At 53.9% G+C, this 13,757-nt stretch overlaps 1 protein-coding gene across 1 annotated transcript; it reads right to left on the bottom strand.

Annotated features, from left to right (window-relative positions):
• Positions 1-8,975: 8,975 nt before the first annotated feature.
• FOXJ1 (forkhead box J1) lies at positions 8,976-12,957 on the bottom strand. The gene is made up of 2 exons (XM_057378965.1): positions 12,415-12,957; positions 8,976-9,773 (listed from the first exon to the last, which is right to left on the bottom strand). The coding sequence occupies exons 1-2, from the start codon at positions 12,910-12,912 to the stop codon at positions 8,976-8,978; spliced, it is 1,296 nt and encodes a 431-aa protein (XP_057234948.1). The 5' UTR covers positions 12,913-12,957.
• Between the last annotated feature and the right edge of the window lie 800 nt (positions 12,958-13,757).

The raw sequence follows: 13,757 nt of genomic DNA, 5'->3' as shown, positions 1-13,757 counted from the left end.
GTGTGTCAYTATTGGCTCATTGCACTGGGAGTAACTAATCCGATTTTTGTGTGCAACAGATGTGGAGGGAGATTCCAGGGCTTTGGGCCCACGGAAGTGGAATTATAGAAATTTGAGTATGAATTATCAGCCCACCCCTGTGCTGCAGCCACTTTTTAGGGAGAATGGTTATCCCACAGGGGAGAAAATTTATCCCAGAGAGGAGCTGCCCCTGCAGCACAGTGGGGATGGCTGGGGTGTCACACACTGGGGGTTTTGAATCCTCCTAAGCCACACCAAGCCTGGAGCAGGGAGCTKTTTCTCCAGCACCTGCAGGTTCTCCAGCCCAGCTCCTGCTGTCCTGCTCCGCTCCAAKGGTCCCGTCTATCTTCCCCTTGTCAAACCACCCCAAGCTCCAGAGGGAAGCTCTTTTTTAATTCAACAGTGGATTTCACAGCCCGCCCTGTCCTGCTGCCCACGGCTGTGCCCAARCTCTGGCTCTGCTCTCCCTGAGTGACAATCACTGGCCACAACCGTGCTTTGTGGGGGCACCTGATAAAGGGAATCTTGAAGGTGTAAGAGAGAAGATCCCAGTCTAGACTCAGTGCCCAGCACTTTTTATGCTTCCACAAACTGGGATGGTGTAGTTGGGAAAGGTTTTTCTCCCTGAACAGCAGATCCATCTCTTTCTTCAAAGCATTCATAGTGTTTTTTCTGCCAGCACTCACCTCCTCATTCAAAAGGCAGCCAGAGCCAAAAGGAACCTCCCTTTCCRAGCCTGGGCAACAGCTGTGTGTGCTCCCCCCCAAAAAACGCTGTTTATTTCTTAAAAACCCACCAAAAAGGCTCCCTCACGCTTTATGGAGCGACAGTCCCTCCGAGCAAAGTGGGATAGATACACCCACCCCCCCATCGCAGCTGTGTGGGGTGATAAGGAGTGAATAAATGCGCAGAAATAAATGTACAGCATTGTGTGAAAACTGCCGGACCCTGTGCAAACGGGACAAAGCAGCAGCAATAAAAGAACGCTGGTTGAACGTAAAGAGTCCGAGGGGTTATTTTGGATAAAATGAGAAAGAAAGGGCAGAAATGCTGCGGTTTGAGAGGGTGTTAAAGCAAATAAAATAAGGCAAATAAAATGAGGCAAATAAGGCAAATAAAATAAGGCAGACAGGCGGGTKTGCGGGCTGTCCATCCCCCCAGCTCGGCGCTGGCTGTTTCCCCAGCAGCGGCTGCAGTTTGGCGACAATCGCGGTCCGTTCCCGCCGCTCTTCCCGCTCCGGGAGCGCTCCCCGCGCCACGAAAACCGCGCTGCCATCRGAGCCTGGCGTGGTGACACAGCAGGGACCGGGCAGGAATGCTGAGTCACCTTCTGCTTCCCCCTCCCAGAGGGACACAAGGAGGAAAAATCATTTTTTCCCCCTCTGGAGAAGGGATTTATACTGTCAGCGCGGGAGCAGAAAATTCAGCCAATGCACTGAACTAAGGATTTCATCCTCAGTGCAGCTGTTGGTGTGGAAATAAAAGAGCTATCGAGTCCCTTTTAGAGCATTTSCTACACAAAACTGATTCGGGCGCTCCGAACCCGAGGCACGGGCTGGGATGGGAGCCCGGCACCTTTGGGGTGTGGAGGTTGCGGGGTTCCAACAACGGCATCGCTCCGTTGTTCAGCAACGGGAGCTTTCACCACCGCAGGCATGAGGAAGTGGCACCTGCTGGCGGGGACGTGACAGTCGCTGCTCTCCGAGGACAAGGTGTTCAGGGCGTTGGCCGCCCAAAATGACACAGGAAAGAGAACTGAACCTGGTTAGCAGGGGGGAAACTGAAGGACAGAGAGGTTTTGCTTTGCCTGCTCAGGGTTTGGTAGTGAATCACTGGATAGACCCAGATATCCCCCCAAATGCCCATTTCTATGGATTGCTTTTATGGTGGTAAAGGTCATTGCACAAAAGTGTAATCTTGACAAGAGTTGGATAAATTCAATTAATAGTTGCTCTTAAAGCGGAGACTTTCTGTCCCCTGCATTGTGGCTCGGTGCTGCTCACCCCAGGAACATCTCCTGCATTAAAAAATAGTCATTTTATTGAAAAAAAAAATTGAATTATGCCTGTCCTTGCCTCCCASTGGCAGGGTTAATCCTGCTCCTGCAGGAGAGGACAGTGGGGAGGGGGCAGTGGGGATGTGACAGGGCAGCAGCATTCCCGAGCCACAGGAGCTGCCCYAGGATGCAGTGAGRGCAAAACAAGATTAATGCAGCCAGRAGCCTCCAAAAGGGTTTTACATTTGATGTGGGAAAGGAGAGAGATCAGAGTATAGAGGAGTCAGGATTRACATAAAATAACAAAATTTCCAGTCTGGGCTGCAGGTCTGTCCCGGGCTGTGTTCCCCCATGGTGTGACCCACCAGTGCTGCAGGAACACTTGGGAATACCATCACTGCTGTTCCCTCCTTTCCAGACACAGCCTGTTCTGTCTCCTCTCAAGTCAGATGGACAGAAAAAGTGATCAATCCTCAGCCAAATTAATCTTTTGCTGGAAAATCAATAGCTCTGAGCTGCCTGGCAAGCCCCCAGTTGTCCATTCTGGATGGGGTTATAAACGGGGACCCCCTGAAACAGGGAATGAGTGTGCACAGACAGGGCATGGGATRCCCCCAGGCACGTGCCCTTGGCTGCTGCGTGTCCATGAAGTYGCAGGGATGAGACAGGAACCAAATCCACCGCAGGACTTTGCCTCCCTGGTAACGCCCCAAGCCCCTGTGACTTCGCTTTGATCCTGACCTGGCTCCAGAGCACTGCCATGTGCCACGGGGATGTGCACTGCTCCCGGAAAACCGGGTCCGTGTGGGACAAGGGCTGGAACTCGGGCTCCTGARGCTTCCCAGTCCTTTCCCTGTGGCCATGAGAAGGGTCACGCCAGCACTGCTGCTCCAGGGAAAGGATATGGCATGTCAGGAATCGCCCTGAAACACTGCCGAGCAGGGAAATCCCTCCACAACCCTCCCTGCTCCTTGCAGGGGTAATCAGCCCCTTCAAGGCTGGCCCCAAAAATCCCCCTCAAGCCTTCAGCTATCACAGMCACAAGCTGTGCTCTCCCTCCCTCYGGCTTTATTTGTGGAGGGAATTAAGGTCCTGCTGGGAAAACCTCCCCTGTGCTCTGATAACTGCCTGCAGAGCCAGCTCTAAATGGCTTTTTGTAAAATGAAAGCCCAGGATTAACGAGGTTCCCCTCGTCACTGTTTATTTAGTGCTCTGCCAGAGTGAGGGGAACAGGAGAGAGACCCTCTGCTCTGGGCAAGCCTCTTGGCCCACCGAGGAGCTGGCACATATTGGGGACCAGCAAGGTGCCACCCAGCACATGGCAGAGCCTCCCTGGAGCAGGAGGTTCCCAGATGGGTTTGGAATGGGTGGGAGCCTCGGCCCAGGGGACAGGGCAATTCCAGGGCAYGGTGTTTTGTGAGCTGGGGCCAGGCTGGGGGCTGATGCTCATTTTCTTCCTACGCCACGTTGCTGGGGAAGGAAGGGAAGGAAGGAAGGGGGGTGTTTGCCATGCGGGTTGGTGCTGGGCACACATCCCCCATGTGACAGGAACGGGGAGGCCGTGCAGGGCTGCAGCTGGTGTCATCCCCTYRGCAGGGATTTATCAGGGATGGCAARGAKCTGCCCAGGGTCTGCTGAGGGGTGCAGCTCCAACKAGCCCCGTGCCGAGGGGACCCTCCCCGCTCATCCCTGTCCACCTGGGACAGGAGCAGGGGGTCCCTCCTGTGCCTGCTGCATTCCCAGCGACTGCAGCCACCTCAGCTGCCTCTCCTTGCACAGCTCCGACCTTTGGATGTTTGCACATTCCTGCCTGTTAATGTGTCTCGTAACCAAAAGCTGCCAGGATGGAGCGTTACTCCCCCCAGCACTGGCCAGGCTGCTCCTGCCCGTTGCCCAGCTGAGAATTGGCACTGATCCCATCCCGGGTGGGAGCACGGACTCCCCAAAGGAGCAAAACCGTAGCAGTAGATGAGAATCCCACCCCCAGACACCAGCGAGCCCAAAATGCTCCCAGAGCTCCTGGGGTGGATGGCATTCACCTCTCCCAGCCAGGCATGGGGAAAAGGAGCACCGTTTGAGAGCAGAGCCGTGCTTCCCTCGGCTGCCAGGTTGGCATACTGCCCACCAGCACACTGCCAGGCCAAATTCTTTTCGATTTCTAGGTCAACACCCGCCTCTCGTAATGCCCTGAGCCCTCCTGCTGCCTGTGCCAGCCTCCAGCACAGTGGTCCCTGTGCACAGGATAGGAGCATCCCAAAGGATCCACACTCAATGCTGCTCATCCTGGCTGGCCCCATCCATAACTCCCAAATATTTGGCCCTCATTGCTCCGAGTTGGGCCATTCCCCAAATGCCTGGCTCTGCCCACAGCAGCACCCATGGCAGAGCTGTGTCCAGGGAGTGCACAGCCTGCAGCCTGCCCTGCTTCCACTTTTTGAGGGGTTTAAGGCCCATCCCAAGGAGTCAGACTCCAAAGGACTGCGTTAGCTTTGGATTTCTAAAGCCATTTTCTCGCTGTCACGATAGCAGTGAACAAAACCCCACCCCAATCTCAGGACAAGGGATGGTCCTAACGCTCCAAACCTGGAAATAAATCACCTGGAAAAACAGCCTTTGTAAAGAAATCCCCGTGGCCCCGGTGCTTGTTTGCAAACCGGCCAAGTTTCGATCTTGGCGTGACGTGGTTTCCCGAAGGAGGAGGTGATGCTGGCACGGCTCCGGCACTCAGCCCCTCCGCTGGGGGGTTGGATGTGTCCCCCCATCCCCACGGGGACCCCTTTCCATGGCATGGGCAGGGCTGGAGGAGCAGGAGCCCTGTGTGGCTGCAGCCCCCTGGCCGGGCATGCACTGAAGGGATGGTGGGGCTGAGGATGAGGAGGAGGAAGGGGCAGCCGAGCGTGTCCATGTGACGGCTCTTACGCAGGGGCTGTTGCATTGTGGCCGCAGGGCCAGCCCTGCCACAGGACAAGCCCCGGCCTGCCGGGACATTGTGGCAGCCGGGAACAGCCACTGGCAACGGCCACTGACCCGTCCCGGGGCTCCCTGGGGCGCAGAGGGACGTGGGCACACAGGGGATGTGCTCCCCCGTGCCAGAGGGTGCAGCRCCCCACGCACCGCACAAGAATAGGGCTGAAATCAGTGCAGACATGCTCCAAAAACGCTGCCGAGATGATGAGGTTCTGACCAGCTTCAGCCATGCCTCAGTTTCCCCATCTCATCCCCTGAGAGCCATCCGGGCTGTGAGAGTGCCACAGGTCCCGAGTGCCACAGGTCCCGAGTGCCACAGGTCCTGCTGGGCTCTGCTGGCAGTGCAGGACAGGGGCTTCACCCCTCTCTCTGTTCTCAAAACCACCTCCCCCAGTGCCACTGCAGCCCCGCAGAGAGGGGTTTGCACCCAGCCTGATCCCTCCAGGTAAAGCCATTGGAGTCCAGCTGTGGCCTTCAGCACAGCCTCTCTGAGTTTGCTGTGGCACCTCCAGCCTGGCAGACATAAAACACTCCAAAAAATCACCATCACAAGGACACAGAGTTGCCCCCAAGCCCTGCAATGCATAAGGGCCAGGCTGTCCCAGTGTCATCCCAATCCCATCCCCTCCAGGGACCTGCTGTACCAAACCTCCCTGAGTGTGGTTCCCAAGAGATTTCACGTCCATGGGAATTCCTGGATGCATGTTTGGGAACCTCATTTTTCCCAAACTTTGGAGGGTCATTCATTGCTATGCAAAGCGAGTCCATTCCCTACCCTCCTCCATCCTGGTCCCCCCTTCTCCCCCCTCACCACTCCAACCATCCCAGCCTAGGATGTTAAAATGGGCTGGATTTTTTACGAGAAGGGAAAAAATTTTTAGAAATCTGGGGATGAAGAGAGAACCCATGAGCTGTGACCTCCTYCAAACTCAAGGCACCAAATCCACACAAGCAAAACAAAAGGCAGCAAGATTAGCATTTCCAAACAGAGCAGAGATGGCCCCAATCTTTGAGCTGTTTATTCTAGGGTTGATTTTCAATATTTAGGATGATTAGCAAGTGAAAGCCGGCTGTTGCCAGAATGGCTCCATGCCAGCCCCACACTCAATGGAGGGAAAAGAAAGACACGGCAAGAAAGGGAGAGAAAAGAAGGGCTTATGTGTATATTTTTTTCTGCCTCTGTGAACGGGAGATTGGTTTGAGGTGTCAATGTTTGCCCATCAGGGAGGGATGATGGATGAGGGGACGGCTGGGGAAATAGCAGAAATAAATAATAAAGGAATAATTGCCATGTGCTTAATAACCAGCTGGGGAAGCACCTCGCTAGGGCAATGAGCTGAGCTTGCAGAGAGTTTTTGGAGCTGGGTTCTTCACAGATCCACTTTGGTGGGTGCTGGTGGATGCCCCAAAACGCAGCCAGCTCCGGGCTGGAGAGCTGTGGGTTCATTGCTTGCTTCGGGGGGACAATGCCAGCGCGGGGTCCCCAAGCTGTCACCGCCCCTGTGCCGGGCGAGCCGGGGCAGCYCGCGGGGTTGGAGCAGCCCCAGCCCCGGCTGCAAATCCCGCTGSCACCGGCAAGCCCGGGCAGGTCCGCGGCTGCCGGGTCCTGACCTCCGTGCTGGCACCGAGCTCAGYCCCGAGCAAAGCCGCGCTTTGTGCCCCGCTCCCGCCCGCCCCATGGGAAGCGATGCCACCGCCCAAAACACCCCCAGCTCCCGCACTTCCCGGCTGCCGCTTAAAAAATACCACCCCCTCCAAACTATCTCATTGAAAGAAAGGAAAATTCACGTCCAAGTTGGTTTGGTTGCTTTCAGGAGCTGAACAAAATGAGGTTGTTTCGCCCTTTCTCACTTTAAACCCCTCGACTGGCTCTGCCAGGCTGGAATATTTTTTCCTGGCAAGGTTGGTCTTTTCAGTCCCCTGGCGGGGTGGGGATGCTGGAGGGGGGTTTGAAAACAGTACTACATGTTTGTGCCTGGCAAAACAAAACAAAGGAGTGGGCTGAGGGACAGGGGAGGTGCCAGCTTTTTGCAGCCCTAAAGTGCCACCAGTAGTGGGGGGAAGAAGGAGCAGCTCTTCCAGTGCATCCAACAAGAAACTGAGGAGAGGAGAAGCCAGGACAAGGAATTCCTTAATGCTTTCTGGTATTCAYGGTCCCCAATATCCCAAAGCTGAAAGGAAATTCCAAATCTGCCTCTAAAATCTCCCCCCAGACACATCAAAACCGTTGCCCAAAGGGAGTTGATGCACTGGAGGAGCATGTGGAAGGAGGTGAGAGCTCCCACATCCTGGGGACTGGGTGTACGAGCAGGGCTGGGCTGGGGAGAAGAAACAAGCAGGCAAAAGTGGGTTTTTTCTTCTCATTTTTTTTTCTTTATTATTATTTTTTTTTTAATTTGTAAATAACTTTGCATGAAAAAAGTTAAATTGCACGAGTATCTGTAGTTCTCCAACATAATCCCCAAAGCAGGAAAACAGAAGAAAAACAGCAAGTAAAAAAGAAACACTGTCAATACAAACAACTACACTGACCCCAAAGCCCCTCCTAAGTGCTTTTGTAACCAAAACAGAATCTATTTACAATCTTCCACTTCTTTTGCCAAGTCTACGACACACCACTAAAATTCCAGCTTCTACTTGCTCCTGCCTCATGGCTGCTCTACCTCTCCCAGCCTACAGCAAAGGAGAGGCAAAGAATMCGGTTCTTGAGAGTTTCAAGTCAAGTTTCAGCAGTTTGGCTCTGCTCCCAAAATATTTCCCAGTTACCTTGCACCGACCCTGCCACGCTCTCACTGCATGCTGAGCCAAAGGGCTCTTTTTGTGTCAGTCCTGATGGTTCTCCAGGCTGGATGGGACTTCAATYCCACTGCTGTCCCCAGAGCCTGTTGCACGCACAGTCTTTGGCCCCAGCTCCTGGATGGAGCCTGAATGTGGATTTCTCTCCTCCTCAGTCCCACCTGGGAGTATTCARTGTGGAGTGACTCTGTCACCACCAGCTGAGAGCCAGGCCACAGGGTTTTCCTTATGCTCAGAGCCTGATGGAAGAGCTGGAGAAGTAAAGAGCAACAGTTTCAGACCAAAAAATCAGAGAGGGGCTGTGTCAGTGGGCGAAAGAGAGGGTTCATGGTGCTCCAGACCCTTTGGCAACTGCAGCAAGGATTTTGGGTACAAAAAATACAAAAGCCAGTTTTGGGAGCACCCCGGTCCCTSCTGCTCCTCYCCTGCCAGGGCCAATTCCTGGATTCTTCATGGAAGCTGTTGCTGCTGCAGTCCTCCCTTGCGTGGTCTTGTTTTGCAGAACAGTGAACACAAAACCCTTAAACATTGAAAATATAAAACAACTCCCAAAACTGCATTTCCAGTCTTGCCCTCCCCCCTTAAGAAATTCTAGTGCTAAAAAATATAGATTTCTTTGAATATATAATATATAATAGATTATATAAAAACATCTAAAGAGGCACACTTGCTGAATTTAAAAAACCTTTTCTTCTTCCCTAGGCACCAGTCAGCTGGGATGTTGAACCTGGAGAATCCAGAAGGGACCTGTATTTTCTTACCAGCTAATTATCACACTGTACCTACCAACTGCTCTGAGACAGAAAAAAAGACAGAGAGAAACAGAGAGACAAAGAGGTGTGGAAATTGCACTTAAGTCTATCAAGTCCTAAACCACCAGGAATCTCATGTCTTAGATGGGGTTTTGCAGGTACTTTTAGCCCTGATGGAAAAGAGCCCATCATAATTCACATTTCTTTTTTAAAGTAAAAAGTAAAAAAATAAGCAGTGTTAACTTTCTTCTCTTGAGAAAACTAGAGGCTTCTGAGCTGTCCTTTAAAGACACAGCAGGCAGTTCCTGGGGTGATGGGTTTTTTTTCCCAGTGTTTCTGGGAATAACCTTACAATRAAACTGGTAAAAATCACCATGGGCATCTCTAGGAAATCTTGTCCCTTGTAAGTCCCAGCTTGGGCAGAGCATCATCCCACAAGAGTCTTACAAGAGGCGTGCCAGGCTGCTCAAGTTGATGACATCTGCTAGCAAAGAGGCATCGATGTCTTCAAACACCTGGTCAATGTTGACACAGTTGGAGAGGAAATCACTTGTCCCTTCTTCCCAGGGATGCTCCAAGAAAGTCGTGGCCATGAGGGTTTCATTAAAGTCCAGGCTGTACTGGTTGGACTCGGCACCAACTTGTTCCTGCCCCTGGGGACACTCSGTGTGCTGCCCTTGTCCTGTCCAGTCCAGGTCGCCGGTGACAGGGTTGATGGAAGGCGGGAGCTCCATATCCACCAGAGTGGAGAAATCTCCGTTGAGGTTGGTGTTAAAGACAGTTTCCCAGTCAAAGACRCCTTTCAGCGACCCCAGCTCAGTCTGCTCCTCCTGGGTCATGAGGGCTGAGCTGGGAAACCGTGACACCTTGGCCGTGGGCAGGGGCGAGGGCTGCTTGCGCTTGTGCCCCGCCTTGGCCCCCGCCGCGTTCCAGCTCTGGCTGCTGGTGCTTTCCTCAAACTCTTTGAGCAGCTGCTGCGATGCCGCGCTGACCTCGAGGATGCTGTTGGAGCTGCAGGAAGAGGCCGGGCTGCCAGCGTGCCGTGCTTCCTTCTGGACCCTTCCGGAGAAGGCTGGGTGGATCTGCACCGGGGACATCCTCCGCTTTTTGTAAGTCCCGTACTTGAGCCGGTTGGCATAGTAGGGGTCCAGCTTCCAAAATCCACCTTTCCCTGGCTCATCCTTCTCCCGAGGCACTTTGATGAAGGAYTTGTTCAAGGAGAGGTTGTGCCGGATGGAGTTCTGGAGCCAAAAGAGAAAGAAACCAAGGCTGAGAGCTTCCCTGCTGCCACAGCACCTACCCATGTGGGTGGGCTGGTGGAAAARTGTATTTTCAGCAAGGACCTTTGGGAAAACAAAGCAGGACTGGCAACATCAAGACATCCAAGGCTACATGCCCAGCAGAAAGTCCCTCCAACCCCTGAGTTTTCTCCCCTGAGTCTCCAGCAGGGTTTTCCTGCCTCCTGTCTCATCCAGCCAAAGGTGCCAGGAGCCAAGGGTTTCAAGCTAGAACTCGCCACACACAATGGGAAGATTTTGGGCAACACTCTTTGGCTGGAAATTGGGGCCATGGGGCCTTGGATCATGCAGAACACTGAGAGAAGCCAGCTTGAGTTGCTCTGGGCATGGAGCTAAGCTGGAGGAGGTTGTATCCCCCTTCATGCCAAAGAGAAGTCTCTAACTCAGGTGGCCTTGGCCCTTTTACAAGGCTTCACTGTGGGGGGATGGCAAAATCAAGGCCCTCCTGGCATCCCCCAGTTTGTCTGTGTCTATTGTTAGTGTTGAGAYGAAAGTATCTGGCCAAAAAAATAGGCACCATGCCTTCCCCCAGCCAGGCTGGCACAAATCAGACAGGAGAACCCGGAGAGACACGTGAGCTGTTCCACCCTGGRTGTCCCCAGAGGTGCCTCCTGGCCCAGGGAAGCTCGCTGTGAAATCACTGCATCTTCATCAGCCACTGCTCAAATAAGCTGAGGGGAAAAAAAGAGGGGGGGAAAGAAAAGGAGGAGTTTCTGCTCCCGTCGAGCTGTTCTGAAACCCTGAATGTGCCCGGAGTGATGTGAATAATCAGAAAGGAAACTCAGTTATTGGGTAAATAACCCAGCCTTGGACTCCACAAAGCCAGGACTGTACTAAGAGATTGGATATGGTAGAGGTGGGTTTTTTCTTRGTTTTTTTTGAATGTTGCCTGGATATCTTTATGCTTATTCATCCATAATCTGTAGTAACGAATAGGAAAAACAAGGCTCGATTGCTTGGAGCTGTCGAAAAACATGCACTTGCACACACACACACATACACACAACAAAACCCTCCTCTGGGCTGAAGCTCCTTGGGTTTGTTGGCTCCTCTCCAAAGCACTCAGCTCCCACAGGAATATATCCATCTCCCCCCAGACTATGGGTGGCATGACCTTTCCAGGCTGTCTTCACGTACGGGAATCGGGATAGGGGATGAGAACACAGCCTCAAAAAGAAAAGAAAAAAAGAGAAAGGAAGGAAAAAAAGAAGTGAAAAGAAACAAAAGATTTAAGGGGGAAAAAAAGGGAGAAAAAAAAATGAGAAGAAATTCCCCCACACAATCCAGGCCGTGGTAACTCCAATTTTACTGTCTAATGAAATTTTACAAGGATCAGAGACTTGAAAGCTGAATTCTCTGCTCCCCGTCTCTCCTCCCCATCACAAACTTCGCTCAGCCCAGCTGAATTATTACTCAGCCRGTCAACATATTTATCATTCCTGCCTGCAACGGTCCAGGGTACCCCCTGCATCTCTGCAGAGAGGGATTGAAAACCTTCTTTCTTTATTTAATGAACACTTTTAATTAAAAACCTTGTGAATACCCAGCTATGAGTGCGCAGGAGAAAGTCAACCCGCTGGCACCCAACTCCTGCTTCCAAATCATTTCCACAGGTCCCCTGACTATGGGGAGGACCGAGGTGGTCCTGGAGAGGGACCAGGAAGGTTCTGTTCCCCAGGATGGGCTTCCAGAGCCACTGGGGAGAAGGTGGGCAAAGCCTGGGCTGTTCAGTGGGGTTCTCCAGCYCTGCCTGGGTGGGCACTGCCATCAGGATTAATGACACGCTGCAGGTTTTCCCTGGGAATAACCCCAGCGGAGGGATGAACACCCCAGCCCTGCCCTGTCCTAGAAAACCTCCCGTGCCAGAGGTCCCCTCGTGTGACAGAGGAGGGCAGCCAGCCAAGGTAGCCGGGACAAGCCCCCAGGCTTCCTGTTGTCCCCCTGTGGTCCCATCCCCTCTGGGGACATGCTCGTGCTAGCTGGGGACAGCAGCCCGAGTTAACCACGCTTGGGCTTCCCTCTGCAGGTCTCACCAGCTCATCCCAGCGTTGGGGGCTCCTTGGTCTGTCCCAAGGAGCCCAGTACTCTGCCCTGCTTGGAAAACAGCAGATTTCTGCTCAGATCCTCCCCAGTGAGAGAGACAGGTCCAACAAGTGGCATCTCCACCCCTCTCTCTTGTGCCTGGTCCTCAGCACACAGGGACACTCAGCCTGGTGATTTTTCCATGATTTTCCAACCCCGAGGGACTCAGGACTCCACGAGAGCTCCAGGAATGTAGGGACAGAGAGGCCTTTGCCCTGGAGCCAAGAGGAGCTTCAGGTGCCAGAAGCCCAACAAGCGCCTCCCTGCTCTAAAAATGACCCTGGCCTCACCCTCAGAATGGCTCCTTCCCTCCGCCACCCCTGTGGCCGTGGCATTTGTGCCCAGCCAAGTTCTTTCCCATTTCAGCCCTTCCCCACTGGCTGCTGCTGCCACTCTTCTCTCAGTGGGATCCAGTACCCCTGCAAGACCTTGTCTTTTAGGGTGGAGCTGCAGAAAGCCCTGCCCAGCCCTGCAGTGAGAGGGGCCAGGGCACATCCCCTACCTGCCAGGTGGGATCAGCGTGTCGGAAGTAGCAGAAGTTGTCAGTAATCCACTTGTAGATGGCAGAGAGGGTGATTTTGGGTTTATTGCTGGCTTCCATGGCCATGCAGATGAGGGTGGCRTAGGAGTAGGGTGGCTTGACGTGGGGGTTGGTCTTGTAGTCGATGTCYCCCGYGAGATGAGGGGGCACGGCCACGTCRYGGTGCGTGGTGGACGAGGTGGAGGAGGAGACGGGCGTGCAGGGCGTGTGGCGAGTGCCCTTGCAGGCCGGGTCAGCGGCCAGGGGAGAGCAGGGGGACTCAAAATCAACCAGGCTGAACAGACTCTCGCTCATGGTGCAGCAGTCCTGCGGGTCTGAGCCGGAGTACAGCTGGGGCAGGCCGGTCTGGGCCACCGTGAAGTCCCTCAGCCACATGAGGTCTGGCAGGCTGTCATCCAGGTCTTCCTCCACGCTCTTCAGTTTGCCCTTGGCTTTCGGYGCTCGGCTTGGCCACGCCATGCCCMCCTCAGTGCTCCCCAGGCTGCAGGTGAAGGGCAGGGAAGGGATGGGGCAGGTGCTGTAATAACAACAGGGACAGGGGTGAGGTTTCCCAAGGTGCAGGCTCTCTCTGGCAGCCAGGCAGGGTCAGGCCTGGGTGCTCCTGGAGCTGCTAGGTGAGAGCCATCCCTGGCGTGGGATGCCATCCCTGCAACGCCTGCCCTGAGGGGCTTTAGCACCCTTGAGCCTTGGAGAAATTCCCTCAAAGTCCTGCATTTCACTGTCACTCATGGACCTGCTGCCCAGCAAGCTCTTGGCTGAACAAARAATTCAAAAAAGAACCAACAAAACACCCCCCAAACAACCAAAACCCATCCCTGCCATCCCGCAAAGCAGGGCTGTTCCTTGGGGGCACACACTTCTGGATACCTGGCACTAACAGGATTCACTATCAGCATCCAACACCCACACCAAATACCATCAAATCTCCCCCCTTGCAGCCAGCTTTCCTCGGTTTGATGCTATTTATGCTTTTACCTTACCCTGGCACAGAGAAACAACCCAGAGGTGTTTGGAGGAGTTGGTGGGGTCCCACCYCAAGCACACCCTCAGCCAGAGAGAGCCGGCAGCTTCAGACCCTGGGTAGTCCTGTGTAGGAGATGTGGATGTAAACCCAAAATCCCGAGTTTGGGGGTCAGGAGAGAGCACCGGGAGGGTGTATAACAAAAGCTGCTCCCCCGTGCGGACCCGGCACCCCCAAAAGGGACTTTGCCCGTGCTGCCCTCCCCATCCCATCCCATCCCATCCCATCCCATCCCATCCCATCCCATCCCATCCCATCCCATCCCATCCCACCGCCCTCCCGG

Source organism: Malurus melanocephalus, unplaced genomic scaffold (assembly GCF_030028575.1).
Source record: "Malurus melanocephalus ecotype Western Australia unplaced genomic scaffold, MMel_1.1 scaffold_381, whole genome shotgun sequence".
In the NCBI taxonomy this organism is placed as follows: domain Eukaryota; kingdom Metazoa; phylum Chordata; class Aves; order Passeriformes; family Maluridae; genus Malurus; species Malurus melanocephalus.
Note: the sequence above shows the minus strand (reverse complement) of the source record. Positions and strands in the feature narration are given on the sequence as shown.